This window comes from Macadamia integrifolia, chromosome 1, assembly GCF_013358625.1.
Source record: "Macadamia integrifolia cultivar HAES 741 chromosome 1, SCU_Mint_v3, whole genome shotgun sequence".
NCBI lineage: Eukaryota > Viridiplantae > Streptophyta > Magnoliopsida > Proteales > Proteaceae > Macadamia > Macadamia integrifolia.
The window spans coordinates 22,202,531-22,230,525 of record NC_056557.1 but is presented as its reverse complement, the minus strand read 5'-3'; the positions used below and the strand labels follow the sequence as shown (position 1 = coordinate 22,230,525).

The 27,995-nt window shown below is 41.0% G+C and overlaps 2 protein-coding genes across 5 annotated transcripts; one reads left to right on the top strand and one right to left on the bottom strand.

Annotated features, from left to right (window-relative positions):
- The first annotated feature begins 81 nt into the window (after positions 1-81).
- Positions 82-19,263, top strand: LOC122086217 (eukaryotic translation initiation factor 3 subunit C-like). 2 transcript variants are annotated; one of them, XM_042654960.1, is made up of 4 exons: positions 82-146; positions 787-853; positions 947-2,749; positions 18,039-19,263. In XM_042654960.1, the coding sequence occupies exons 2-4, from the start codon at positions 830-832 to the stop codon at positions 19,032-19,034; spliced, it is 2,823 nt and encodes a 940-aa protein (XP_042510894.1). In that variant the 5' UTR covers positions 82-146; positions 787-829; the 3' UTR covers positions 19,035-19,263. The 2 variants fall into 2 exon arrangements, with proteins under 2 accessions (XP_042510894.1, XP_042510889.1); XM_042654955.1 differs by lacking the exon at positions 82-146 and adding an exon at positions 151-286.
- Positions 19,264-20,393: 1,130 nt separating this feature from the next.
- Positions 20,394-22,603, bottom strand: LOC122074016. 3 transcript variants are annotated; one of them, XM_042638790.1, is made up of 2 exons: positions 21,584-22,603; positions 20,394-21,520 (listed from the first exon to the last, which is right to left on the bottom strand). In XM_042638790.1, the coding sequence occupies exons 1-2, from the start codon at positions 21,897-21,899 to the stop codon at positions 20,844-20,846; spliced, it is 993 nt and encodes a 330-aa protein (XP_042494724.1). In that variant the 5' UTR covers positions 21,900-22,603; the 3' UTR covers positions 20,394-20,843. The 3 variants fall into 3 exon arrangements, with proteins under 3 accessions (XP_042494724.1, XP_042494734.1, XP_042494743.1); XM_042638800.1 differs by having other exon boundaries at positions 20,394-21,524; positions 21,588-22,603; XM_042638809.1 differs by having other exon boundaries at positions 20,394-21,545; positions 21,609-22,603.
- Positions 22,604-27,995: the final 5,392 nt, after the last annotated feature.

Sequence of the window (27,995 nt, the reverse complement as noted above, 5' to 3'; positions counted from 1 at the left end):
AGCCCAGCCCAGCCCAGCCCAAACACTAGCCTTGCCCCACTATATAAAGCGGCATATCATTTTCACTCGACCCCAGACACTCTTTCGCGTCTCTTTCTCTGAGAAACGGTCGAGAAATCCCCTGAAAGTTGGAACTATCGGAGGCGGTAAGTCTCTCTCTCTCTCTCTTTCCGTCCCCTCATTTTGGTCCTTTTTCCTGGAGGGTTTTCTCTTGTTTCTGCAATGGGTTCGTTGACTTTCTTGATTTAATGTGGCTTAGGAGAGAGGAAATCAGCAGTTTTTTCCGGTATGGTTTGTTTACTGTAGATTCACAGAATTTCCATGTACTACTCCCCATATATTTGTTGTTCTCTTCTCAAAACTAATTTACAATACTGTGTAATTCAGATTTGGCGTCGAATTAGTCTTTGAAGGCTTACATTTTCTGCGGTTTTGTATGAATTTGATTTTTAAATTAATTCTGTTGGCTGTCGTCCTCTCGTAATGTGAGCTTCCATGTTTGGCACTTGATAAGTTCCTTTTTCTTGTTCCACCATTGATAGGATTTGTTTGTCTGTATGAGCTAGTAGTTGATGACTTGATGTTACATTTCCCTATGGAGTGTGGATGTTAAAGTTGTTGCTTTGTTTTGGGATGGAAGTGTTTTCCTATATGTGTATTTGATAGTTGGCTGTTTATGTCTTATTTGATGTATTCATCAGTGGGGAGTTAAGTTTTTACCCCATTGGAAGGATATGATTTGCTGGTTATTGTGTCAATGAAGTTATTTTTTCCTTCACTGGACAGATTTTTAGGCTTGTGATTTGGCGAGCTTTGCGCATAGAAGAAAATGTCTTCTCGTTTCTGGGTTCAGGTATGTCAGACTCGTCTTTAATTGTATGCGTGCAACTTTTGGCAGGAGTATAGGAACACCAACATAGAATTTTATATATTTTATTTTCTACAGAGTGGAAACGACACGGAGGCAGAGGAAGAGAGTGATATTGAAGATGATGTAGAGATCGGTGGTGGAGCTGTTGACATTGCTGGGGCAGCTGATGGAAGCAAATACTTGCCAGGGAATGCTAGTGATAGTGATGATTCTGATGGTCAGAGGCGTGTTGTCCGATCTGCCAAGGACAAACGTTTTGAGGAGATGTCAGCTACTGTTGACCAGATGAAGAATGCCATGAAGATCAATGACTGGGTAAGCCTCCAAGAGAGCTTTGAGAAGATGAACAAGCAGCTTGAAAAGGTTATCAGGGTCACGGAATCTGAGAAAGTTCCAACTCTTTATATCAAAGCACTTGTAATGTTAGAAGACTTCTTAAGTGAGGCTTTGACCAACAAGGATGCGAAGAAGAAGATGAGTGCTAGCAATGCAAAGGCGTTGAACTCCATGAAGCAGAGACTTAAGAAGAACAACAAGCAATTTGAGGACCTGATTAGTAAGTACAGAGAAAAACCTGAGAGTGAAGAGGAAGGGGAGCCTGATGATCAGTCAGCCGATGAAGATTATTCCGAAACAGAGTTTGAGGAGGACCCATCAAAAATTGCAATCGTGTCAGATTCTAGTGATGAAGATGAGGGTGAAGATGAAGAGGGTGGTGGAGTTTGGGAGAAGAAGATGAGTAAGAAAGATAAACTTATGGACAAGCAATTCATGAAGGACCCCAGTGAGATCACTTGGGATACGGTTAATAAGAAGCTTAAAGAGATTGTGGCTGCAAGGGGTCGAAAGGGAACTGGAAGGGTTGAGCAGGTTGAGCAGCTTACATTTTTGACAAAGGTTGCCAAGACACCTGCACAGAAGCTTGAGATACTTTTCAGTGTTGTTTCTGCACAGTTTGATGTGAACCCAAGCCTTAGTGGGCACATGCCCATTAATGTCTGGAAGAAGTGTGTGCAGAACATGCTTGTCATACTTGATGTCCTTGAGCAGTATCCTAACATTGTGGTGGATGATTCAGTGGATCCTGATGAGAATGAGACTCAGAAGGGGGATGACCATAAAGGCACAATTCGGGTTTGGGGAACCTTGGTTGCTTTCTTTGAACGAATGGATGCAGATTTCTTCAAGAGCTTGCAATGCATTGATCCACACACTAGAGAGTATGTTGAAAGGCTTAGGGATGAGCCTGTGTTTTCAGTTCTTGCTCAAAATGTTCAAAACTATTTGGAAAGGATTGGGGATTTCAAGGCTGCTGCAAAGGTTGCATTAAAGCGGGTGGAGCTTATCTATTATAAGCCCCAAGAGGTTTATGATGCAATGAGAAAACTGGCTGAACAGACAGAAGGTGGAGAGAATGGGGAAGTGGATGCTGAAGAGAATCAAGTGGTCGAAGAAAGCAGGGGCCCCACTGTATTCATTGTTACTCCTGAGCTTGTACCTCGAAGACCCTCATTTCCAGAGAGTAGCAGGACATTGATGGATATACTTGTTTCGCTCATATACATGTATGGGGATGAGAGGACCAAAGCTCGTGCAATGCTCTGTGACATATACCAGCATGCTATCTTGGATGAGTTTGCAACTTCACGTGACCTACTGTTAATGAGTCACTTGCAGGATGGTGTCCAGCATATGGACATTTCATCTCAGATTCTTTTCAATAGGGCTATGGCACAACTTGGTCTGTGTGCATTCAGAGTTGGACTAATCTCTGAAGCACACAGTTGCCTTTCTGAACTCTATACTGGTGGAAGGGTAAAGGAGTTGCTTGCACAGGGAGTCTCACAAAGTCGTTATCATGAGAAGACTCCAGAACAGGTAATCTTATCTTTGTCAATTATTTATTATTTACTTTTGTGCCTCCGCTTGCGTGCTTATTTGTTGTGAAAGTCCCATCCTCGATGTTTCAAATGTCACCTTCTAAAGAAGTCGGGATTTGTGTTTTCGATCAATGATACTTTTCTGGAGGTTTTTTACTGGTTCCTAAAATTTTGGTATTTTAGTCTTGGAAGTCCAGGGAAAATTTTTGTTTTATAACAGTTGATTTTTATTCTGGGACTTGGGTTCAGGGAGTGGATAGATGTAATCTCTGGGGCTTGATCCCTTGAATGTGAGCAAAACATGTTCCTCTTTTTTTTTCCAATAGTATATGCATCATGCTGGCCCCGACAAATCATTGTCGCCATGGCATCTAGGTGAGTTGGTGACCCATGGTTTTTCCCTTCTATATTTCTTTCACTTTGTAGATTAAAATAATTTTCTGGGGCTGATAAAATTTCATTCGTAGGATACAAATTAAAGAAAATAAAAGGAAGCAATGCACTTTGTGCAAAAAGCTTTTATCCTTATTTTGGCAGTGGGGAAATGTCAGTCCTGTAACTGGGACCAATTTGTTTGGTTTTGGTGTCAGTTTTGGGGGGTAGGTTAATGGTAGGATGTTACTGGCAGAATTAATCATTTTGGCTCTGAGGTTTAGGCTATGTTTGATATGCATTCCCATTCTCAGAATGTGGATTCCCATTCTCAAAATGTAGAATGCATTCTTAACTAAGAACACCGTTTGGATAGGTATTTGATAAAATGCTTTCTTAATTATAAAATGCTCACATCTATTAAACATTTCATCGAACAACTCATGGGAAAACTCTTCACTACCCAGTGTTGAGATCGGAAAAATGTTGCAGAGTAGATTGGAAAAACAAAGGGTGGTTAGGCGGTAGACCTGAACTCATGTTATTGGAGAGAACTCTCTCCTATGAAGATGATAATCGAACTGAAATTCTGGGATTACGTTCCAACAGAAAATTTCTGAAACTGAACCCAACGCAGTTGCTGGTTTGCATCTTATAGCAGAGGGGGCTTTTAGGTGTAAGAGTCGATGGTTCAGGACCTTAGGTCGCATATGGGAGTACGCCCTTCAACCAAAACCTCTGATCAAACTGAGTTACAGAGAGTTCCAACTAATTCTTCTCAACCACTTTTTCTGCCAATAAAAAACAGGGAAATGAAAAAGATAATAAGGAACATATTGGAAGAGTTACAGACTGACCTGAGGAAAAAGATTGAGAGGAAATAACTTACCTGAGAGAGGAAAATCGGATCCTTTACCTCCTCTGAGAGTGGAAGCTGTGAGCCCTAACCTAGCGTCCCCTATAGCAGACGGATCAACGGCGTCGGCTTCATCGTTCTTCATACTTCTAAATGTATCGAAGAAATCCTCGATAGAGGCCTCATCTCATGGTGTTGGAAAATGGGAGTATCGACGGTAGGGGATAATGAAGGAAGAAGGAAGCACAATCCAGGCTCAGGAGAGGTGACTTGAGAGTTGAGACACAAGTCACAGAATGAGAACGTGGAATGGGAAAAAATCGCAATCCAGAATGGGCTACATTCTTGCCCACATTCCAAGGATTTGAGAATGGAATGCTTACTGATGAAGGTATTTCTCCCTAACCACGGCACGGGCAAGGAGCGTCCTGACCAATGCTATACTGGTACCTTATCTGGCGGTGCTGCCACCTCGGCCCTCCATCAGTCCAAGATGCCACCTCGGCCCTCATTGGGCCGCGCTGCCACCTCAGCCCCCATTAGGCTATGCTTCCACCTCAGCCCCCTATCGGGCTGTGCTGCTACCTCAGTACTCCATCAGCCCGAGATGCCACCTCGGCCTCTCATCTGGCCGTGCTGCCACCTCGGACATTCAAGTAACGTAATCCCTATTCACAAAGACATGACTATCCACTATGGCACTACACGTCACTAGAGACATCTATCCCTCACACGGTTGGCATCTCCGAGATTAGAGGGGAATATTCCCCTGGAATACCCTAGGACCCGGAATATTCCCAGAATCACAGAGCCACTACCCTCAAGGACTCTACGCCTAAACAGGACTCTTCACAAACGTCTCCCATTCTCCCTCTATCAGCAGCCTATAAATATCACGGTAAGCCTCCATCATGGGGATCGATCACTTCTTTTACTGAAAAAGCTCTCTTGAGCATCTGCTGTGGAAAGATCTGGCTTAGGCATCGGAGAGTCTTCTGTCGGGTCAGCCCGGATCTCCCCTGCCCTCTCTTCTGTGCAGGTCGGCTGGAGCACCAGGAACTGCAGGGAAGATCATCCAGTCAATTTTTGCCGCATCACTTACCAAACAACATTTCTTACAATCCAGAACAGATTCTCAATCCGGAATGCATTCCATACCAAACACAGCCTAAGTTTATACTTTTCTTTTTATTTTCCTGGGGTTGCTTTTTTGATTGGTTAAATTATTATTTGTTGAGTCTATGTCTCAAGGAAGTTTAGATTTAGTTGAATGTTAACTAAAATTATGTCTATGAATTGGGAGCATCTCAAGCTTCAGAATTTCAGATTTTAAATATGTGATCAACATTTGTTCTGATTTCTATTGCTAAGTGATGTCGACCATTGATCTGATTTTTGTTGCTGGTGGCCATTTTTTTGAAATGGAGGCCAAGTTTTCCAAGTTATTCCAACTGCGCTTATAGTTTGATCCCATTGCTGATGGGTCTGTCAAGTTACTTTGTCAATGATACCAGGACGGAATGTTCAATATATGGTGGCCCATGTGATATGAGTTTGGCTTTATGGCCATCCACTACATAGCAGGCGGGCCATATGGTTGAAAGTATAATGGGAGTGTCTCCACTAGATGGTGAGCCGAATGGGTGAGATGGACCATACTTTGACATGTAGAAAATTCAAGTTGTTGTCTAATGGTATGATTGGCCAAATCAAGTCATACATGTAGAAATTATCCCCCACCTAGAAATTCCTCTCTACAGGTCTCACCTTAGGAATCTTTAGCAAGTGATGAACATGATTTATCTATTTTTGTGGAGAGTCCTAAGTTATGAATTTGAGGCTGTACAGTTGTAGCACATGCAACTTAATTGGCAGTTCAATCTTACCCATGGAAGACAACTGGCAGAAGTTTGGATAGGGGTTTTTTTCTTTGGAGAGAGATTTGGATGTTTGAACTATAAGCCCATTTTTTTTTAACTTCACTGAAGATGGGGACCTGTTATGTGCATCTCTGGTTTGTACTATAATTTTTAGGGAAATTTTCTTGTACCACCCCTAAAATGTTCTTTATTTCCTGTAACCCCACGATTTGAAAATTATATCCACTACACCCCTAATGAGTAACAACGTTAACTTAAAACGTGAAAAAACTTTTTTGACCATGTTACTAACCTCTATATAACAACCCATTCCCATCTGTTGAAAACCCACAAAATTAAGTGGGACCCACCACCACTTCTTCTTCTTCTTCTTCTTCTTCTTCTTCTTCTTACATGACAACACCCGGCCCTTCCATCTTGGTTGAACTGGGGCTTGATTCTCAGAAAATTGTACAATCAGCAGATTAAGTAGTGGTCCTCTAGGGGGAAATGGGTTAAGCCTGTCACTGTCATCGCTACCGGAGCAGAACACGCTCTGTTCAGCTTGTGTTTCGCGGAGATAACAGAACCCACGTCTGGTTCTTCTCAGCTCTCTCTCTCTCTCTCTCTCTGTCTCTCTCTCTCTCTCACACACACACACACACACACAATCTCAATCTACTGACTTTTGTCTAGTTCGAAGTTCCCCTCAAAATTGTTTCATTTGGGTCTCTCTTCTAACGAAAGATCTTCAGCTTGGCATATCTTTTTTCCTCCGATATCAGCAAAATCAAATCCTTCCATAGAAAACAAAGTTCTGGGAACATTTGCTGTTGATATTCTTTTTGTTTCAATTTTTTTTTTTTTAAATGATCTTAGCATGAGGACATCTATATATTGATGATTATTATTCAATCTCGCAGATCTGCTACCTGCATTGTTCAATCTTGTTGTAATTTAGGGTTTATTTTATTAAAATCCCTTCTTTGTTGCAGTATTTATTCTGGTTTTGTTTTATTATCTCCTGAAGAACAAGAAAAGTACAATCTTTGTTGGAAAGGTCTGGGCTTGATGATGGAAATGGGGGGAGCTATTTTTGTGGTTCTTTTACTGGTTTCTGGTTTGAAAGTCGAAGCAGATGGGACAGATCACAGATACAAGGAGAGAGAGCTCATCCCTCTGTAAGCAAACAAAGTGGGTCCTTTTCACAATCCCATGGATGGGCTCGAATGGATTGAAAGCCTTGGAGATCGGATATTGGTTGTGGAATGCAGTTCTGATTTTGCGGATTGTGTCTTGATAATTTCTTCTAATTTGCATAACCGACTCAAGCTTTAAACCTGCAACTCACGATTAAATTTGGGGGTTTTACATGGAAAGCTAAAACAGTAAGTTTACCTATTGGTAATGACCAATATTTCAAATCTGATCAATTCATTCACTAAAATTCTTGTAATATTTACCCAGAAAAAAATAAAAAAACCAAACCAACAACAACTCAGCCTTATCCCAACTAAATGGGGTCGGCTACATGGACCCAAGCAAAAACAAACAAGGCTTAGAAAATGTAAAAGGAAAGTACAAGGAGAGGGACACGACAAAACACCTCCGAAAAGTCCCCCTTAAATGGGGTCGGCTACGTCGGCTACATGGACCCAAGCAAAGACAAACAAGGATTAGAAAATGTAAAAAGAAAGTACAAGGAGAGGGACATGACAAAACACCTCCGAAAAGTCCCCCTTAAATGGGGTCGGCTACGTCGGCTACATGGACCCAAGCAAAGACAAACAAGGATTAGAAAATGTAAAAAGAAAGTACAAGGAGAGGGACATGACAAAACACCTCCGAAAAGTCCCCCTTAAATGGGGTCGGCTACGTCGGCTACATGGACCCAAGCAAAGACAAACAAGGATTAGAAAATGTAAAAAGAAAGTACAAGGAGAGGGACACGACAAAACACCTCCGAAAAGTCCCCCTTAAATGGGGTCGGCTACATGGATCATTGTCCTCCAATAAGCTCATTTGAGGTAATACTTGGGACAAGACCTAAACTATGTATGTCTTCCCTCGTTACTTTTCCTATGATCATTTTAGGCTTGACCTTAGCTCTTTTAGTTCCTTCAATCTTAAATCAAATCACTTCTCCTTACTGGAGCATCCCAAAGCCTCTGTTGATCATGCCTATGCCACCTCAAATGATTTTCTCGGAGCTTATTGTGGATGGGGCCAACTATCAAATCAACTCTAATATGGTCATTCTTTAATTTATCCTTCCTAATTTTGCTACATATCCATCTCAATATCCTCATCTCTGTTACACGTGACTTATCTATATGACACTTCTTAACTGTCTAACATTCCGCCCCATACTTCATAGCCGTTCATACAATAATCCTATAGAATTTTCCTTCAAGCTTTAAAGGAATACGTCGGTCAACACAACACTCTAGACGCATGATGCAGTACCGACAAGGGTTTACACAAGGAGAACTAAGACCAAGGTCGACCCAAGTCGCTGATTGGGTAGACCCAGATCTGGTCCAAGTCAGCCCACGATTTGGGCTGCTGATGGGGTTACTAATTAGTTATTTAGTTTCTATTTTGAAGTCCTAAATTAATTTCTAATTTCAAGTCATTGTTAGTTTCTAATTTCTATCGAGACTAGTTTCTATTTTCATTAGATTCTAATTTTCAGTTTTTAGTAACTTCTTACTCAGATTTAGTAACTCTGAGTTACTATTATTTGTAAACCCTCCCCATCATTATAAATAAAGTAGATGGCTCTTTTAATGAGCCACGATTTTGAAAAAATATATGGCTGTTGCTGCTGCTTTCTCTGTAAGAGAACTTCTGTGTGTCTGATCACAGTGATGGGTTGGTGTTCGATTCAACGACTCCTTGCATTGTGAAGCTCGGGAGGATCTTTTTCTTCAAGTATTCTTTTCTTTCCAAGCTTCCTCAAGTATTCATCGATCCAGGTATTTATATCTTCAAATTCTGCTGCCCAGAAAATTCTGCAAAACAGAGCATCCGCCCCTACTAGAATACCCAGATCTGAGTTTCGGTTTGAGCTCAGATTTTGGTCGATTGGTTGTCCATATACTACTAAGGATCGACCCTAGTATGGACTGTTTCTGATGAGTCTATATAGAGATATTAAAAATCCCCCAATTTTTATCTTTTAGTGACTGTTGTGTCCTAACTTGAGATCGATTACTGTGACTGGTCTTATGTTGTTTCCTTAGTATTTTGGATCCATATTGCTGTTGATTTGAACCTCCAAAAGGTCTTTGGAGTTTCTGGTTGTGTTTATTTATTCTACTGCTGCCCTGTCCTAATCTGTATTGGTAATCTGAAATCTATCAACTACTGAAATTGCTACTGTTCTGTTATGGTTGTGGATTGCTGATCATAGTTGTCATAGCGCCAAGGCGAACCAAGACAGTGGAGGGTTGTCTAAGCGCTTAGGCGAGAAGGCGCCCGTCTTAAGGCGAACAAGGCGAACAAGTGTTATTTTTTATTTTTCCTATTTTCTAACATTATTTAGTAAGTTATATATACCTTGTATCATAAAAATCAAGATTAGGCCACATCAAGTCATTAAAAATCAACATTTAGCCACATCAAATGATAAAAAATTAAAATTAAGTCATATTAAATTATAAAAAATCAACATTTAGAGAAATGCTCTTATTTTATAATAAGTTTGACTGGTCAAATGATTTTATTTTTATATGAGACTTCTTGTATTAGTTATAACATAAAACCAGCTTTCTAACAAGTCTAAGATTACTTAAATCTGAGTTGCAATGATAAAGTTATGCTTCAGTCAAACTTATTTTTAAGTGCACGAATACTGTTAAAATCGCCTGAATGAAAATAATTTTATGAATATCAAAACAAAATATTATTTTACCGGACTTTTGGTTTTTAGCAATGTTTTAACATGATAGAATTTATAAAATTTTCATGATTGAGAAAAACCGCAGCATTTAAAAGTTGAAAATTGTCCCTATAACCAAAATCCAATTTTTGTTCTTGGACTGGGGGTTGACTTTTTATCCTTTTAGAATTTGATTTTTAAACTATTTTTATTGGATTCAAATAAGGGGCATTTGCTTATTTATGAATAATTTTTTAAGTAAATATCATTTATTTGAATGATATTTGGCATAAATAAGTGCTGAAACACAAGGCAACATGCAATGCAACAAGGCGGCTGTTGCCTAGGCCCCAGACAAACCGCCTGGACGCCTAGTCGTCGCCTAGGCGACGCCTTGACAACTATGCTGCTGATACTATAGTTTGGTTGCTGATTAGTCCTTTTGTTTGGTTCTGATATCTGATCCTAGAGCCCCAATTTCTAGTTTGACATATCTGATTGTTAAGGACTGTTGACTAGTTAATATTGTTGGACTGTTATTGCTATTCATTGTTGGGTGATTATTGGTTGTTCTCTGGTTTATAATTTCCTGCAGTCTTGGGTCTAGTTTGATGGTCCAATCCATTCCTACATAAGTAGTATCAGAACATGGCTGGGAACAACACCCCGACCCTAGCTTCTCTTATGGAGATGCTACAGACTATGAGGACTGAGATGAAGGCTGAACAGCAAGCATTACGGACTGAATTGAAGGCTAAATTGGATGCCAGGTTATTGAATGAAGAGACCCTGCCACAACAGCCTGCTGGCAATTCACATACAACACCCGAAGAGGACACTCCATTGAATGTAGTTGCTCAATTGACCAACAGGAGAGTAAACTCTAATCTTAGAGCACCACAGAGGGTTCTAGTAGCACAACCTACTTTTAAAGAGTATGTAAGAGGATATTTTAAGACTGAGCGTTCCGTGCAACGGAGGTATTCTGGAGATTCATAGAAGGTCAAGCTCGATCTGAAGGAGTTTGATGGAAGACATGACCCCCAATTGTTCTATGATTGGGTAGTGGCATTGGATGACTATTTCGACTATTATGAGTTACCTGAGGAACGGAAGATGAAACTAACTCGTGCAAAGCTAGTTGGGGCTGCTCGTGAGTGGTGGAGGACCTATGAGTTAGAGTTAGAAGATCGTGGTAGAGAACCTACTAGTTGGGAGGAGATGAAGCTTGAGCTATCAGATAAATACTCGCCACGCAACTTCAGAGCTCGCATACAAGACCAGCTAAACTCTTTTTGTCAAGGGTCTATGACTATTGTCGAGTACATGAACAAGTTTGACGCACTTTATTCTTTTACAGGCATAAGGGAGAATGAAAGGTAACTGTTATCTCGGTTTCGACTGGGATTGCGACCTGAAATCAACAAGGGTATCGGAGTTGTTGAAGTGCACTCAGTGAGGGATTGTTTTGACAAGGCCCTACGAGCAGAGGAGCTTCTAGCACAACCCGTTAGAAGGTTTAGTTTCCAAGCTGGGGAGGTAAAGAAGAATTTTTCAGCCACTAAACCTAGTAGCTTAGCACCTCCAAAGTCCACTTTTCCTCCACGAGTTGATCATAATGGAAAGGCACCCATGACAAGTGGTAATAAGGTACAGTGTTTCTATTGCCAAGAGGTAGGACATTTTGCCAAGTCTTGTCCGCATAAGCAGAGGGTTAATGCAGTAGCTGAGGTTGAAGACTCCAATGAGGAGGATGAGTCAGCTCTTTACCCCTATCCTTTAGATGATGATGATGATGGTGGATATGACTATGATATGGAAAACACTAATGAGGATGAAACTCAGGGAATAAATATTGTTACTTGCATATTGGTGGCCGAAACCAAAGGAATGATTGGCGACGTAACTGCATATTCTACAGCCGTATGAAGTCAGGTGAGCATACTGGTCAGATTATCATTGATAGTGGCAGCTGTGTCAATGTTGTTTCTGAAGTCTTTGTGAAGAAAGCAACCTTGAAAGTTGACCCACATCCTTAGCCTTATAAGGTATCCTTGTTGAACGGTAATACTTTAGAGGTGAATAAGAGGTGCTCAGTTCCTTTGAAACTTTACCGATATGAAGAGAAAGTTTGGTGTGATGTGATCCCAATGAAACTCACAGATGTATTGCTTGGTCGCCCCTGGATGTATGACAATGATGCTATAGTTGGAGGGAAGAAGAATCTGTGTACTTTCATGTGAAAGGGTGTCCCTACAACTTTCTATCCGGTAAATGTGCTAGTTGAAATATAGCGAAAGAAATCCATAAGGTCAAATCAGAAGGACATTGACAATGAGAAGAAGGTAATAGCTATGCTACAAAGGAGTTGCTAGCTATTCCCCGCAAACAATTCTTACGCACAAGTCATGAGACTGGAATGGTTATGGCACTTGTTACTAGAGAAGTCACTCCCCAACCTGAGGTAACGCATAGTGCCCCTATCAAAGAGTTCCTATCTGATTTTTTTGACTTAGTCCTTGATGATCTCCCGGATGAGTTGCTTCCCATGCGAGATATACAGCATGCTATTGATTTGGTTCCTGGTTCGGTTTTACCCAACCTTCCTGCTTACAGACTTAGTCCTACTAAGCATGCCGAGCTGAAACAGCAAGTGGATGGGTTACTACAGAAGGGCTTCATTGAGGAGAGCTTAAGTCCTTGTGCAGTACCAGCTTTACTCATGCCAAAGAAGGATGGTTCTTGGCGTATGTGTGTAGACAGCCATGCTATCAACAAGATAATAGTCAAGTATAGGTTTCCTATACCACGACTAGATGATATGTTGGATATGCTGTTTGGGGCAAAGGTCTTTTCCAAGTTAGATCTGAGGAGTGGCTATCATCAGATTTGCATCAGTCCTGGGGATGAGTGGAAGACCGCCTTTAAGACCAAGGATGGCTTATATGAGTGGAAAGTCATGCCTTTTGTCTGACGAATGCACCTAGTACTTTCATGAGGGTGATGACACAGGTCTTTCATCCTTTCATTGGTCACTTTTTGGTTGTTTATTTTGATGACATTCTGGTATACAGTAAGAACCAAGAAGAGCATATGGATCACTTGAGGCAAGTCTTGAGAGTACTCCGTGCTGAGAATTTGTACATTAATCTCAAAAAGTGTTCCTTCATGCTGCCCAAGGTTGTATTCCTTGGATTTATAGTGTCATCAAAGGGGGTTGAAGCTGATCCGAAGAAGATCAAGAGCATCACTGATTGGCCTACACCTAAGACACTAACAGAAGTCCGTAGCTTCCATGGGTTAGCTTTCTTCTACAGGAGATTTATTGGAACTTCAGTGCAATTATGGCACCCATCATTGAATGTATGAAGTCGAGTAAAGGGAAGTTTGAATGGACAGCTGCAGCGACCAAAGCCTTCGCTCTTGTGAAGAGGAAGATGACAGAGGCACCTATCCTACGCCTACCAGATTTTGACAAAGTATTTGAGGTAGCTACAGATGCTTCACATGTTGGGCTAGGAGGAGTGATAATGCAAGGAGGACACCCCATCGCTTTTTATAGCGAAAAATTGAATGAGGCCAAGAAGCGCTATTCGACTTATGATCTGGAGTTGTATGCAGTCGTCCAAGTGCTATGCCATTGGAGGCACTACCTCATTGGTAAGGAGTTCATTTTGTACACTGATCATGAGGCCTTGAAGCACCTTCACTCACAGAAGTCGATTAGCCACAGACATGCCAAATGGGTAGCCTACTTGCAGCAATTTGTATTTACTATGAAGTACAAGGCGGGAAAAGAGAATACAGTGGCTGATGCACTTAGCCGGAAAGTGCTCACACTTAACACATTTTCAGCACATGTCATTAACATAAATCAGATACGAGGTGAGTACGCACCTGATTCTAATTTCAGCACTATCTTTATGGAGTTACAACAAGGTGGGCAGCACTTAAAGTACTCTATTCATGATGGGTACTTGTTCTTTGGCACACGGCTTTGTATCCCAAACTCTTCCCTATGTCATCACATCATAAGGGAGTTACATGGAAGAGGATTAGGAGGACATTTTGGGAAAGATAAGACTCTTGCACAGGTGACTGATCGATATTATTGGCCATGCATTGCAAAGGATGTCGATCATGTGATCAAGAGATGCCGTGTATGTCAGTTGGCAAAGGGAGGAAAACAGAACACAGGTTTATACTCTCCACTACCTGTTCCTCATGTACTGTGGCTTGATGTTAGCATGGATTTTGTTCTTGGACTACCCCCTACTAGAGACCGATATGATTCCATTATGGTGGTTGTGGATCGTTTCTCTAAGGTGGCTCATTTTATACCTTGTCGTAAGACTTTTGATGCTTATCAGGTTACAAAGCTCTTCTTCAAGGAAGTAGTAAGACTACATGGGCTGTCAACTAGTATTGTGTCTGATCTTGATGTTAAGTTCATGAGTTATTTTTTGAAGACATTGTGGTTGAAGACAAATACAAAGCTGAACTTTTCAACTGCATTTCATCCACAGACAGACGGACAGACAGAGGTGGTGGACCGTAGCTTGGGAAACTTGTTGAGGTATTTGGTTCGAGACTATGAGAAGACATGGCCTTCTATTCTTGACATTGCAGAATTTGTCTACAACAGCTCAGTGAATAGGACAACCGGTCGTACTCCTTTTGAGATCTTGCTTGGAGTTCAACCTAAGCAGCCTATTGACCTTATGACGCTTCCACCCCAGCCTCGAGTTAGTATTGAAGCTGATAAGTTCTTGCTTCATATCACTTAGGTGCATGCCAACATCCGATGACGTATTGCCTTGAACAATGAGGTGTATAAGGCTTCTGTTGATCGTCATCGGCGTTATGTGGAGTTCAAACCCGGGGACATGGTGATGATTCGAGTAAATCCTGAACGGTTTCAGACAGGTGTCAATACCAAGCTACATCCACGAAAGTTGGGTCCCTACAAGGTGTTGAAACGTATAGGACCTAATGCTTATATGCTTGAGTTGCCTGATGACATGACCATAAGCAACGTGTTTAATGTGGCTGATCTTCACCTTTATGTTGGGCATCATTCGGATGATGGAGACACGGAGCAAATGCTGAGGTTGCCCAACTGAAGCCACCCACTTCTGAAGTTATTGAAGACGTCTTGGATGATAATTACAAGACCTTCCGCCGTGGCACCGGTTATCACACTTTTATTGTCAAGTGAAAAGGCCGTCCCCGTAGTGACTGTACTTGGATTCATGCTGATGATTTCAAGAGGCTTGATCACGACTTGTATGAGCACTACATGTACCTTATCCATTCATCGGAGTCGAATGTTTTCAAGCTGGGGAGAGCTGATGCAGTACCGACAAGGATTTACACAAGGAGAACCAAGACCAAGGTCTACCCAAGTGGCTGATTGGGTCAACCCAGATCTGGTCCAAGTCAGCCCACGATTTGGGCTGCTGATGGGGTTACTAATTAGTTATTTAGTTTCTATTTTGAAGTCTTAAATTAGTTTCTAATTTCAAGTCATTGTTAGTTTCTAATTTCTATCGAGACTAGTTTCTATTTTCATTAGATTCTAATTTTCAGTTTTTAGTAACTTCTTGTAATCAGTTTTTAGTAACTCAGATTTAGTAACTCTAAGTTACTATTATTTGTAAACCCTCCCCATCATTATAAATAAAGTAGATGGCTCTTTTAATGAGCCATGATTTTGAAAAAATATATGGTTGTTGCTGCTGCTTTCTCTGCAAGAGAACTTCTTTGTGTCTGATCACAGTGATGGGTTGGTGTTCGATCCAACGACTCCTTGCGGTGTGAAGCCCGGGAGGATCTTTTTCTTCAAGTATTCTTTTCTTTCCAAGCTTCCTCAAGTATTCATCGATCCAGGTATTTATATCTTCAATTTCTGCTGCCTAGAAAATTCTGCAAAACAAAGCATCCAAAAGGTCTCTGGATTTTCTGGTTGTGTTTATTTAGTCTACTGCTGCCCTGTCCTAATCTGTATTGGTAATCTGAAATCTGTCGACTGCTGAAATTGCTACTGTTCTGTTATGGTTGTGGACTGCTGATACCATTGTTTGGTTGCTGATTAGTCCTTTTGTTTGGTGCTGTTTTCTGATCCTAGAGCCCCAATTTCTGGTTTGACAGATTTGATTGATAAGGACTGTTGACTAGTTAATATTGGACTGTTATTGCTGTTCACTGTTGGGTGATTATTGGTTGTTCTCTAGTTTATAATTTCCTGCAGTTTTGGGTCTGGTTTGGTGGTCCAATCCATTCCTACATTAATGCATCTCTCCACTTCATCCATCCCACCTTAATTCTCTGAGACATAATTCTCTATGTCACCTGCTTTATTTATGATTGACCCCAGAGATCTAAAATAATCACTTTGTGGTATCTGTCTCTCCTCAATTTTCAGTATTTCGTTATCCATCATAGTGTGACTAAAGTTACTCATCATATGCTCCATCTTCGTTCGACTTATATTAAAACTCTTGATTCCAGATCTTTAGAACTCCAACTTTGCGTTACCACACTCTTATACATGTCTTTGACTAATCTACATATTTACTTGACACCCTTTTCTTCTCTAATACATGTTAGATTAACTCCCAAGGACTTAGTATTTGTCCTACTTATCTTAAAACCTCTTGATTCCAAGGTTGATCTCCGTAACTCCAACCTTTGTTTCATCCACCAAAACAATATCATCAGCCAAGAGCATGTACCACGGAACCTCGTCTTGAATGTTCTTGGTTAAATCAACCATAATAAGCACAAACATATAAAGGCTTAAAACTGATCCTTGATATAGCCCAAATATAATTGGGAATTCATTGCCTTAACCTCCCACGGTTCTCACACTAGTCACCACGTCCTCATTCATGTCTTTAATTACATTCACATATGTACTCGACACCCTTCATGCAGTTGTGGGGTCATTATGGGCCCACAAGATTAGACAAGCCGTCATCAGCACAAAAAAAAAAAAAAAATATATATATATATATATATATACCCTTCTCTTCTCTAATAGATGCCATATTAATTCTCTAGGGACTCTGTCATAGGCTTTTTCTAAGTTAATAAATATCATATTGAGATCCTTCTTGCAAGCTCTAAATCTTTCTATGAGCCTCCTAAGTAAGTAAATAACTTATGTTGTGGATCTACCTGACAGAAAACTAAATTGGTTCTCCGAGATAGTAGTCTCTCTTCTTAGGTGGCTTCAATAAGCTTACAATCGTATTTATAAAAACCAAATAAACTTACTTTAGGACTCATTAACCAAATATACAATCATCCCTTCAAGTTACCGAAATGAAAACCAAGTTAAACTGACCAAATACTTGCTATTGAAGACTCCCAAATGATAGAAACTACTGCTGACAATAAGACATAAAAGGCTAACTAAAAAGGATTCTTTCTATATTAAACTAACCTACTTAACAGGACACATGGGCCCCACACAATCTTGTCCATATATTTAATCCCATATATAGAATTAAGACCCCAAATATGGGCTTATAAAAGAGGTCTATTACATGTTTGCATCCATAAAAATAAAATCCCAAAGCCCATAGAAGTCATCCTTGGGCAAAATAAAGCTTTCTAAGGTCCAATTGGACAATCTTAACCACGTCAAGGGATCGACTGCTTTAATACTCATTTGCATATTCTCTATCTAGGCTCATGTATATATATATGTACTTATGTTACATGTGTGTCAATGGTGGGAATCTTTTTTCTTGTGGATGTGTCTATGTTGGATTGTTGCCAGAAATTTTAGCTTCATATGTTAGTTTTAGATTGTTATTGATATTTATATACTTTTATATGCTCCTTAGCTACTATGTGCATTACTTCAATTGGCCAAAGCTCTGTTTGATCTCTGTAATTTGTGTGAAAACAAATTCTGTGGAACCAATTATCCTATAGGTTTTCAGATTAGCTTAGCTAGAGGGTATTTGGCAATCTTCAACATGGGTAGCTAGCTATCCAATTGAGTATTTCTCTTCAGAGGTGCTGCCCTTGGGCCTTGTTATTGTTGACTATACTGTGGTCTCCCTTTCATTTGATTTTGCAATAAAATTTAGTTATCTATAAAAAAAACTAAGGGTTCATATTCCTGTTGTTTTTTAATATCAGAAAGATGTTCAAATAATTAATGACTGCTTTCCCTTTTTTTTCTATGGTCATGGTATATAAATTTCAGGATTTTTTTTTAGTTGAAGTTCTCAACTGACTATTTGAGTATTTCATTCCATGTGTTTGGAATAGTGATCTTACTCCATTATTTGTTTCCTATCAGGAAAAGCTTGAGAGCAGGCGGCAGATGCCGTACCACATGCATATAAATCTAGAGCTTCTAGAGGCTGTCCATCTGGTATGTGCCATGCTTATTGAGGTACCTAATATGGCAGCCAACTCCCATGATGCCAAGCGCAAGGTCACAAGCAAGACATTCCGAAGGCTGCTTGAGGTGAGTGAGAGGCAGACTTTCACAGGTCCCCCTGAAACTGTCAGGGATCATGTCATGGCTGCTACCAGAGCCCTGGGCAAGGGAGACTTCCAGAAGGCCTTCGATGTCATCAAGTCCCTTGATGTCTGGAAGCTTCTTAAGAACCAGGAGAATGTTCTTGAGATGCTCAAGACCAAGATTAAAGAAGAGGCTCTCAGGACCTACTTGCTCACCTATTCCTCGTACGATTCTTTGAGCTTGGATCAGCTCACCACATTGTTTGATCTCTCGGAAAGCCATGTGCAGAGTCTCGTAAGCAAGATGATGTTAATGGAAGAGCTCCATGCAAGTTGGGACCAGCCAACCCATTGCATTGTCTTCCACAATGTTGAGCACACGAGGTTGCAGGCTCTTGCAATCCAGCTGACGGAGAAGCTCTCAATCCTTGCTGAAAGCAATGAAAGGGCTCTAGAGGCAAGGACAGGTGGTGGACTGGATGGACTGCCCCCAAGGCGTAGAGAGAGCCAGGATTATGCTGGTGCTGCCACGGGTAAGTGGCAGGAGAACTTTACCCAGGGAAGGCAAGGAAGCTTGCGCACGGGATATGGTGGTGGTCGTAGACTGCCAACTTCCAGTCGTGCTGCCGCAAGTGGTTTTACAAGGGATCGTGCAAGTCAGTTGAGGAGAGGAGGTGGTTATTCCTCAGGGTACCAGAGCACACGGCATCAAGATGCATATGGAGCGGTTGGGCGGTCTCCTTATGAGATGGGTTCTGCAGTACGAGGAATGCAGATGGAGAATTCTGCACACATGGTGAGTCTCAGCAAGGTTGGTCGTGTACATTGAGAAACAGTAGAGGCGAAGAAGTGGAAAAATCTAGTCGGAGGTTTGCTTGTGGGATTACTGCAAGGCTTTTTGTTTTGGTATTCAATTTTGGTAGTAGAGCTTGGAGGAGGCAATTAGGTCACAGATCAATCTTTGTTGTTTCTTTTGAATTCCTGTCATTTTTTTTTTATCTTTAAATTTTGATTTAAATTGAAACTTAGCTAAAGTTGCCAGAAGGCAGTTTTCCCCATTGAATTGAGCCTAGATCTTATGGTTCAGAACTTGGTCTTTGCTATTTCAAGTCGTTCCCCCAACCCCAGCCCTTTTTTTGTGCATTACGATTCTTTGTGTCGTGCACTAGATGGCTTCTATGCCTGTAAAACACACCTGTGGAAACGTAGTCATTCTCGAAGGGGTTTTGGCACAAACTTGGGCTAAAGTACTTCACATAGGCTCAAATTTTAAATAATTTCATCTATATCACCAATTAACAGTGGATTAATTTCTATTTTAATCTGACATCTTGAAATGATAATAAATTGGTCCAAAAATTGTCTACACAGTGCAGATTCCTTCTTACACTGCCTTTGTTGGTAACACAAAGGGGATTGTTACATTTTTTTTTGAACTTTTTAGTATAACAAATTTTTTTCTTAATGAGGATAATACTGTCATTTAACATGCATGTTCAAAATTTATGTAAAACAATAATAGATTTTGATAATAATGGCACAATAATAAATCACTTTCAAAATTATTTTATGATAACTCTTATATACCTTTTAACTTAAACAACTTTTGAGAATAAAACAAAGGACAGCTAAAGAAAGATGTAAAATTCTAAATTCACATATAAAGGTGTTATTTAGACATACATTTGTTTAAATGAGGATTGGGATATGACTATATGAGTGACCTTGTGGGGATATATACATTTCAGACCATTTCAAACCGTCAATGGCCTAACCAATTTTTATATCAAGTTGGAAAACTCGAACCATATGAAGTCACCTATATAATAGTTGCAGTGGTCATATCTCTCGATCTCCCCCTTCCCCTCCTATATTACCAGTCAACTTTACTACTGATCAATGAGTAAACCAAGCGGTTAATTAGTGATCTAACACCCCCCCCCCCCAAAACAAAAGAAAAAGGTTGTCTAAAATCTTTTGTTTTTGGGTGTAAGTTTAAGGGTCCACACAAGGCCATACAAAAGATTGGAAAAATTTTTGCTGCTACCGGGGTTGCAGCTACCAGTGGTAGGTTTGGGTGAATTTTTCCACCCCTACGCTTGGGATTTTATTCCCTTGGCTGGCATCAAGGGTTCCAGCTACTTGGTTGCAGCTAAGTTTCATTCAAGAACCACTGAGAGGCTAAATAGAAATCCACGATGGGATCAACAGAGACCCAAAAATATCTATAACTCAAATGCCATCAAGGGGACTTCATCCACTGATCAAATCCCTTTGCACTCTCCAAAGGGAGCGATGCCAAGTACAAGAGGTAACCATATAAGTTACATTAACTCCAACATATTATGAGGAACCATTAGTATTATTTCCAACATTCCATTTTTAGGTTTTATACCACTCTAATCTAGAAAACTCACTCCATACACGTGTCGACCATCTTCACATACTTTCAGCCACAGATATCACAGGGACCTGCCATTTAAGAATAGAAATTTAACGATAAAGTAGGGGAAAAACACAGCAAAGTCAGGAATCCCATCAATCCAGACTGTCCAGTGATTCCGTTATTCCAATCAGACGGTCTAAAATTGATGAGCACACGTACGCATTACCCATTTATCGAGTGTAACCATGTCTCTCATGTATAGACTCCACGATTGACCATCTCCAAGTAACGATTCTGCGATTCCTGCCTCTGTAACCTCATATCATCGTTAAACTTCTTAATGAACGCTTCCACTCGGTGATTCAACTCCTCCTGGCTCAGCGATATCTCCCTTATCAGTCTACCACCACCCCTCAAGGATGCCGTTGATGAAGCATCATTAAAGGTCTCCAACTTCCTCAACTCCCTTCGATTCGTCACTCCTGATGACGAGTCCACATCCGAGTCAGGATCGTTCACACGAGGTGGAACGTCCCATGTCTCGCTCTTCTTCAGGTGTCGCATCAATGGCTTTCCTCCTTCGGTGATCATCTTCCACGTAGCGTCCAACGTATCATTCTGCTTCTTCGCCTTCGCAACCCCGACTGACTTCGCTGTTTGCTGTGGCGGTGCCGCGGCCGATTTATCGATTCTCCGACTTGTCTCCAACGGTTTCGTGGCGGCGAAGCGGGAGGAAACAGAGAGATCCGTCGTTGTTTTCTCATCGGAATCCGTCAAGCATGAGACACCAGACGGAACCTCCGGCGATTTTTCAACATAAACCAAGGCCTTCTCAACGTACTCCTGCGGAATCTCTTCCATATCGGGCCATATCTCCGTCGAGGTTTTGAGATAATCAGAAGCCAAATCACTTCGTTCTTGCTTCTGTAAGCGATTCTCATTCTCTGCTTCGATCACAGCTTCTTCTCTGTTCTTCCCCCAGTGCCTCTGCGAGCGATTCTCATTCTCTGCTTCGATGACAACTTCTTCGCCGTTCTTCCCCCAGTGCTTCTGCTGAAATCTCGATGAAGCTGCAATAATGATGATGATGAAATTAACGATGATGTAGAGATACGGAGGAGCTAACCAGATACGAAACGAGAACCAGAGTCGTGGAATGGCGGATAGGAGAGCATTCACAGAGTAAGGTACTGTGAGTTTGAGCAGCAGAACAGTGGATACGATTCCGATGAAGAGAAAACCCAGCTTCACGATCCACACAGCCATCTGAAACCTATTTCTAGTTGAGCTCTGCAACAAATCGACCATCTTCTTTCTCCAAACTTCCAGAAATCGATTAGCAGAAGAGTTTCAGGGATTTTTTAGCAAAAAAATGCTCACCCTTCTCACCCAAATCGAGCTTAAAACTCTACTACTTCTAACTACGAAAACCCACACAAAGCGACAGGATTAAAATACTCCTCCTCGCTCTGTGACAGGAAAAAAAACAGATATAATGGCAAACTGAGATGGCCTAAGTACTTCAGAGATCCAAAACGGCATTCAAAAGCGCCATTTCAGGATCAAAACTCTAGCATTTAAAATAAAAACAGATTAAATGCTAGCAAAAGAGGAAGCTGCCAAAGCTGAAAGAAAAAAAAAGTTCCAATTCTAAAAACATAAAAATTTCTGACAAGTTTCATCAATCTGCAGAGAGCTTGAAATTAAAATCACAGAGGATATCGCAGGCATCTCAAATGAAACTCAACAAATTGAGAACTCGAGGGAGAGAGAGAGAGTCTGACTATTGAAGCTGCCTAAGGAACTTAGAAAGCAAGCGATTAATAATGGCATTTGTTTTCTTTTTGTTGCGGGGTGGGTTAGAGCAGAGATCGCTTTCAGGTACAGCAAAGCTTGAGGGACCGAGAATCAGAGTTTTCTGCAACACTGACGTGAGAAATGGTATTTTTGTAGAGACACACCATTGTCGGAGCCCCCTGAAGCTTTGCTTGTCACAGAACCGGCATTCCAAGAACTGGACTGCTTTATGTAGAGCCATGCTTAAAGACCGAGCAGGTTTTCAATACCTTGCAGGATCTTGACCATCAGATTCTTCGGAGTTGTTAACTTGCTATAATAAGGCTCGTGACTTAAAATCACTCCCCCTATACTTGCTTTCTATTGACTAAGCTCCTCTCACGCAGAATTATTGCATGATTCCCTCATATACAAACGTTTACATCTCTTTCACACCTGATAATTCAAAATTCCTGAATTACCCTTCCTCCCTTCCCCTTCACCTCTCCTCCCATTAGCAGTCTACCTCCGTGCTTACGATAACCCCGTGCCGCCACCTCACGCCATCCCCTTCACAACTCCCCACTCTCCCCCCTCCCCCAATTCCCTTTCTGGTCCATAAGACTACTTGGATCGAAAGGCACTCATCTATACTTTGGGAGATGACATCTAAAAAATTGAGACAACTCGAACAATCGATGACTCTGTTGTTGCTCTAAAAGAACAAAAATGCCACACCTAGTGCACGAGGTACTTATCATTGTGGGGTTTGGCGAGGGTCATAATATACTAACTCTATGAAGCTAGTAATTCGAACATGGCTTTCTTCTCCATATCTCGCTCTCTCATACAAACCAATAGCAACACCACCACTTGAAATATCTTTTGAAATGGTTTTTAGGCATCATGCATTAGCTTTGTGTTCATGGTGGGGATGCAATAGCCATGACATCTCACACACCACTTGCAATTACTCCTCTATGAAAATCGAAGCAAGCGGATACCATTTGATCAAGACCTTTTATATGTGGAATAGTCTTTTGGGAACTCAACAAAGAGGGATTCCAGTCCTATGGGGAGGGGGGGAGGGTGTTGTACCCCGGCAGTCACTGAGAGGGGGGTGAATCAGTGAGTCTAATTTTGATCCCCAAAAAACTGTTTGATGTCTGGCCAAGAAAAACCTGATATACCTGTCCCTGTTTGCACACAGTCATATGCATACTCAGCCACTCATAGCCAATTCCAAGTGTGTACACCCATTTCACATTCCACGCACTTTAATATAAAATGCAAACAACAAGCACCCACAACACAGGGTTTTTACGAAGTTTGGTAATTTGCCTACATCCCCGGAGTAGTGCCTGTAAAGGCTTCGTACCTACTCAATATACTACTTTTAACTACGCCCATAGTCGGGAGCACCCACACCCAATTTTCTCAAGCCGAAGCTGAGATGGCACTCGTAGTGTCGGTACAATGTATAGCACCCACTACACGGGAACACCCACTCCAGGTGCTTAGTACCCACTAAGCACTCAATAAAGAATACAAAAAATTTGGGTTTATATCAATGCCCTACAATCAAGTTCTGCCTAGCATATGTTGTAACCCAGCAGTCACTGAGAGGGGGGGTGAATCAATGAGTCTAATTCTGATCCCCAAAAAACTATCTGATGTCTGGCTAAGAAAAACCTGATATACATGTCTCTCTTTGCACATAGTTGTATGCACACTCAGCCTCTCATAGGCACTTTCAAGTGTGCACACCCATTCCACATTCCACGTACTTCAATATAAAATGCAAACAACAAGCACCCACAACACAAAGTTTTACGAGTTTTGGTAATTTGCCTACATCCCCGGAGTAGTGCCTGTAAAGCCTTCGTACCTACTCAATATATTACTTTTGACAGCACCCAAAGTTGGGAGCACCCACATCCAATTTTTTCAAGCCGAGGCTAAGATGGCACTGATAGTGCCGGTACAATGTGTAGCACCCACTACACGGGAGCACCTACTCCCAGTGCTTAGCACCCACTAAGCACTCAATAAAAAATACAGTAAATTTGGACTTATATCAATGCCCTACAGTTGAGCTCTGCCTAGCATATACATCCACAACTAGCTAGCATGCTTACAGTTCATCCACAACTAACCTAGCATGTATACATTCATCCACAACTAACCCAAACATGCATACATGCATATAATGTAACATCAAAGGTTAGAGGATCTCATAACCGATTGTTTGGGATGACTAGAAACTTGTACTGACAAGTTTGATGCTCACACATTCTCTCTCCTTGGCTTCTTAATCTTCAAAGCGAACACATCCTTGCTATCTTTTCTTCTCACTTGGCTTTGAATTAATGTATCATTAACACACTTCAACCACCTCTTTTACCTCCTTTAATGGCCTAAGAACATTTATCATCAAGTATTCATGTTCATTCAAGGACCAACAAAGAGGGAAAAGATTCTCTTGCCAAAATCATAGCCTTCCTTCACTCAAAACTCTATTTTCTTGCTTCTATAGTGTAGGGCTTGAAAAAACGAAGAAGTAGCAACTTGGTTCACCCAAATCCGAGTTAAAATGAGGGAGATATAACCATTTGAACTTTGAGCAATGAAATAGCCTGAAATAGAATCTTCGTAGGAGTGGCGTAGGCTACGCTGGTGGCGTGCTAAACAGGGGCGCAAATCTAGCTGTAGATCTCATCAAAGAGTATCTAATAATATGAGCTGTCCGATTAAACCAACGGACAATAGATCTAAACCATAGGTTTTTAATCTCTATGACGTCATCATGACGTATGCGCTGACATTGTCAGACACGTTGTCGATCACCGATTGGTTGGTGTAGCGAGTTTCACGGTACGCTGTCGACTAACTTTAATAAGCTCAATCAATCTTGACCGCTAGATCGGAACTGATCTGATATGATTGGCTCAGATCAAGATATGGAGAATCTCTTTATAGATTCTATGCACATGTGCTACACACAATCAAGACTCAATACGGTGAGGCGCCACACCATCATATCTAATACACCTCACCAATGAGAAGCCTCGGACAAGCATCTTCAATGCAAGCTCTTGCACGAACCGTCAGATCTGAATCTAACCGACGTGGCTCAATCTGAGCCGTGTATTAAGGATCCCTTTGATTCTCTTATATACACATAAGCCCCTGCCTTCATATTTCCAATGCTAAACACCCCTTATCAACTAAGACCTTCAAAATCTCAAAATTACATAAAATCCCTTCAAATTTCAAAAATAAATTCCAAAAAATCCACCCAACACCGAGAGCATACTGATAAATTTTCGGTTTGGATTTTCGAATCGACTTTACGGAAACACTTATAACTTTTTCACAGGATATCTAATCGAGATGAAATGAAATACGTTGGAACCGTAACTGAACGCTTTAAGACTTTCCAAAAGACTCAATCATCTGACTCAACCATGTAAAAAGATCAAAATGCCCCTAGACCTTTCCAATGACTCATCTTTCTCATACAAAATCAGAATCGTTGGAAAGATTGGATTTTTGTCGTATTGTTACATGGAGAACACTTCCTTTAAAAAATTCATCTTTAATGTTGAAAATACCATTGAATACCACAAAAGCCGTAACTTCTTCATACGATATTGGAATGTGACGAAATCAAATGTACTGGACTAGGTAAATTACAATCTATCTTTTTCATGAAGAACCGATCTTTCAAAAATGTCATTTTCATCACCAAAAATACCCCCGAGCATTAATATGCCAATTTTACCAGTTTTGACCCAGAAACCCACATCACCTACTAAGGATAATATGCCAATTTTACCAGTTTTGACCCAGAAACCCACATCACCTACTAAGGATGTATTAAACCACTCCATACATGCCAAACAGCTTTGTTATCTCATCGGTAATACTGGACACTATCATGTCATCATTTTCATCTACGTCACCCAAAATGGCCATGTCATCACCACCACAGGGTCGGGTTACCAATAAGGACAACCATAAAACATCTCCCCCTTTGGAGTTGTTGGCAACCTCCTCATCACTGATACACTCCAAAGCTCTAAAGAGTAATTCTCTCCCCCTTTGACAACAAGTACAAAGGGTGGAACCAATGGACTCCCCCTGAGTCCAATATTAGGGTAGCAACATCAAGCAACTTGCTCTCCCTCTCCCAATGCCACTAGTGCTTTGGAAGAACCACCACTCTCAGCTTTTGTCTGAGGAACTTAAACTAATCTTTGGAAAACGGTTTAGTGCAGATATCAGCCACCTGCTCTGCTATGGGAACAAACTCCATCCTTACTTCACCTTCCATCATCTTGTCTCTTAGGAAATGATACCGGATAGCAATGTGTTTCGTTCTAGAATGCATCACCGGGTTCTTGGAGATATTGATAGCACTAGTATTGTCACAATATAGTGGCACTGCCTGCTCAACCTTCACACTCAGATCCTTCAATAATTGTTTCATCCACAACACTTGTGTACAATAAGATGTAGTTGCAATGTATTCTGCCTCTGTAGTTAAAAGAGATACTGACTTTTGCTTCTTACTGTGTCATGCCACCAAGTTGCTCCCTAAATAGAATGCACCACCACTGGTGTTCTTCCTGTCATCTACACATTCGGCCCAATCTGCATCTGAAAAAGCTGACAAACTAAAGCTCTTGACTTTTGGATACCATAACCCAAACTCACTAGTCCCTTTCAGATATCTAAAAATTCTCTTCACTACTGCCACGTGTGTCTTTTTTGGTCCTACTTGGAATCTGGCTACCATGCACATAGCTTGTAAGATGTCAGGCCTACTAGCTGTCAGATATAATAGGCTACCAATCATTGACTTATACGAGGTGTGGTCAACTGATGGAGAGTCATTTTCCTTGCTCAACTTACACCCAGTCATCATAGGTGTACTAACTGGCTTGCAATCCTCCATAGTGAATCTCTTCAACATCTCCCTCACTTACTTAGATTGAGATATGAAGATACTTTCCTTCTTCTGACTGATCTGCAAGCCCATGAAGAATGACAGTTCACCCAACATGGACATCTCAAACTCATCTTGCATCCTTATTGTAAAATCTCTGCACAACTCATCTTTGTGACCCCCAAAGATGATATCATCTACATATACAACCACCACAAACTGACTGCTTTTTTTCAGTTCTGATGTAGAGATTACTATCCACTAAGCCCTTTTTGGAACCCAACTTGCACAAGTAAGAGTCTAATCTGAAGTACCATGCCCTTGGAGCTTCTTTCAAACACAAGAGTGGGGTCCTCACTCAGCTGAAACCCATCAGGCTACTTTATGTAAACCTCCTCTTCCAAGTTTCTATTTAGAAAAGCTAATTTGACATCCATCTGATAGACCTTGAACCCCTTGCACACTGACAAAGCCAAGAACATTCTGATAGCCTCAAGTCTTGCCACTGGAGTAAAAGTTTTCTCAAAATCAATGCCTTCCACTTGAGCATACCCTTGCATACAAGTCTTGCTTTGTTTCTCACCACTTGACCATCTTCATTGAGTTTGTTTCTAAAAACCCATTTAGTACCAATCACATTCTTGTCAACTAGCGGAGGGACTAGATCCCAAGTGTGA

Coding starts and splice junctions, on each gene's coding strand:
- LOC122086217 (XM_042654960.1), top strand. CDS start 830: ATGTCTTCTCGTTTCTGGGTTCAG. Junction 854..946: donor CTTCTCGTTTCTGGGTTCAG/GTATGTCAGACT, acceptor TATTTTCTACAG/AGTGGAAACGACACGGAGGC. Junction 2,750..18,038: donor ATGAGAAGACTCCAGAACAG/GTAATCTTATCT, acceptor GTTTCCTATCAG/GAAAAGCTTGAGAGCAGGCG.
- LOC122074016 (XM_042638790.1), bottom strand. CDS start 21,899: ATGGTCGATTTGTTGCAGAGCTCAACTAGAAATAGGTTTCAGATGGCT. Junction 21,521..21,583: donor AGCAGAGAATGAGAATCGCT/CGCAGAGGCACT, acceptor ATGAGAATCGCT/TACAGAAGCAAGAACGAAGT.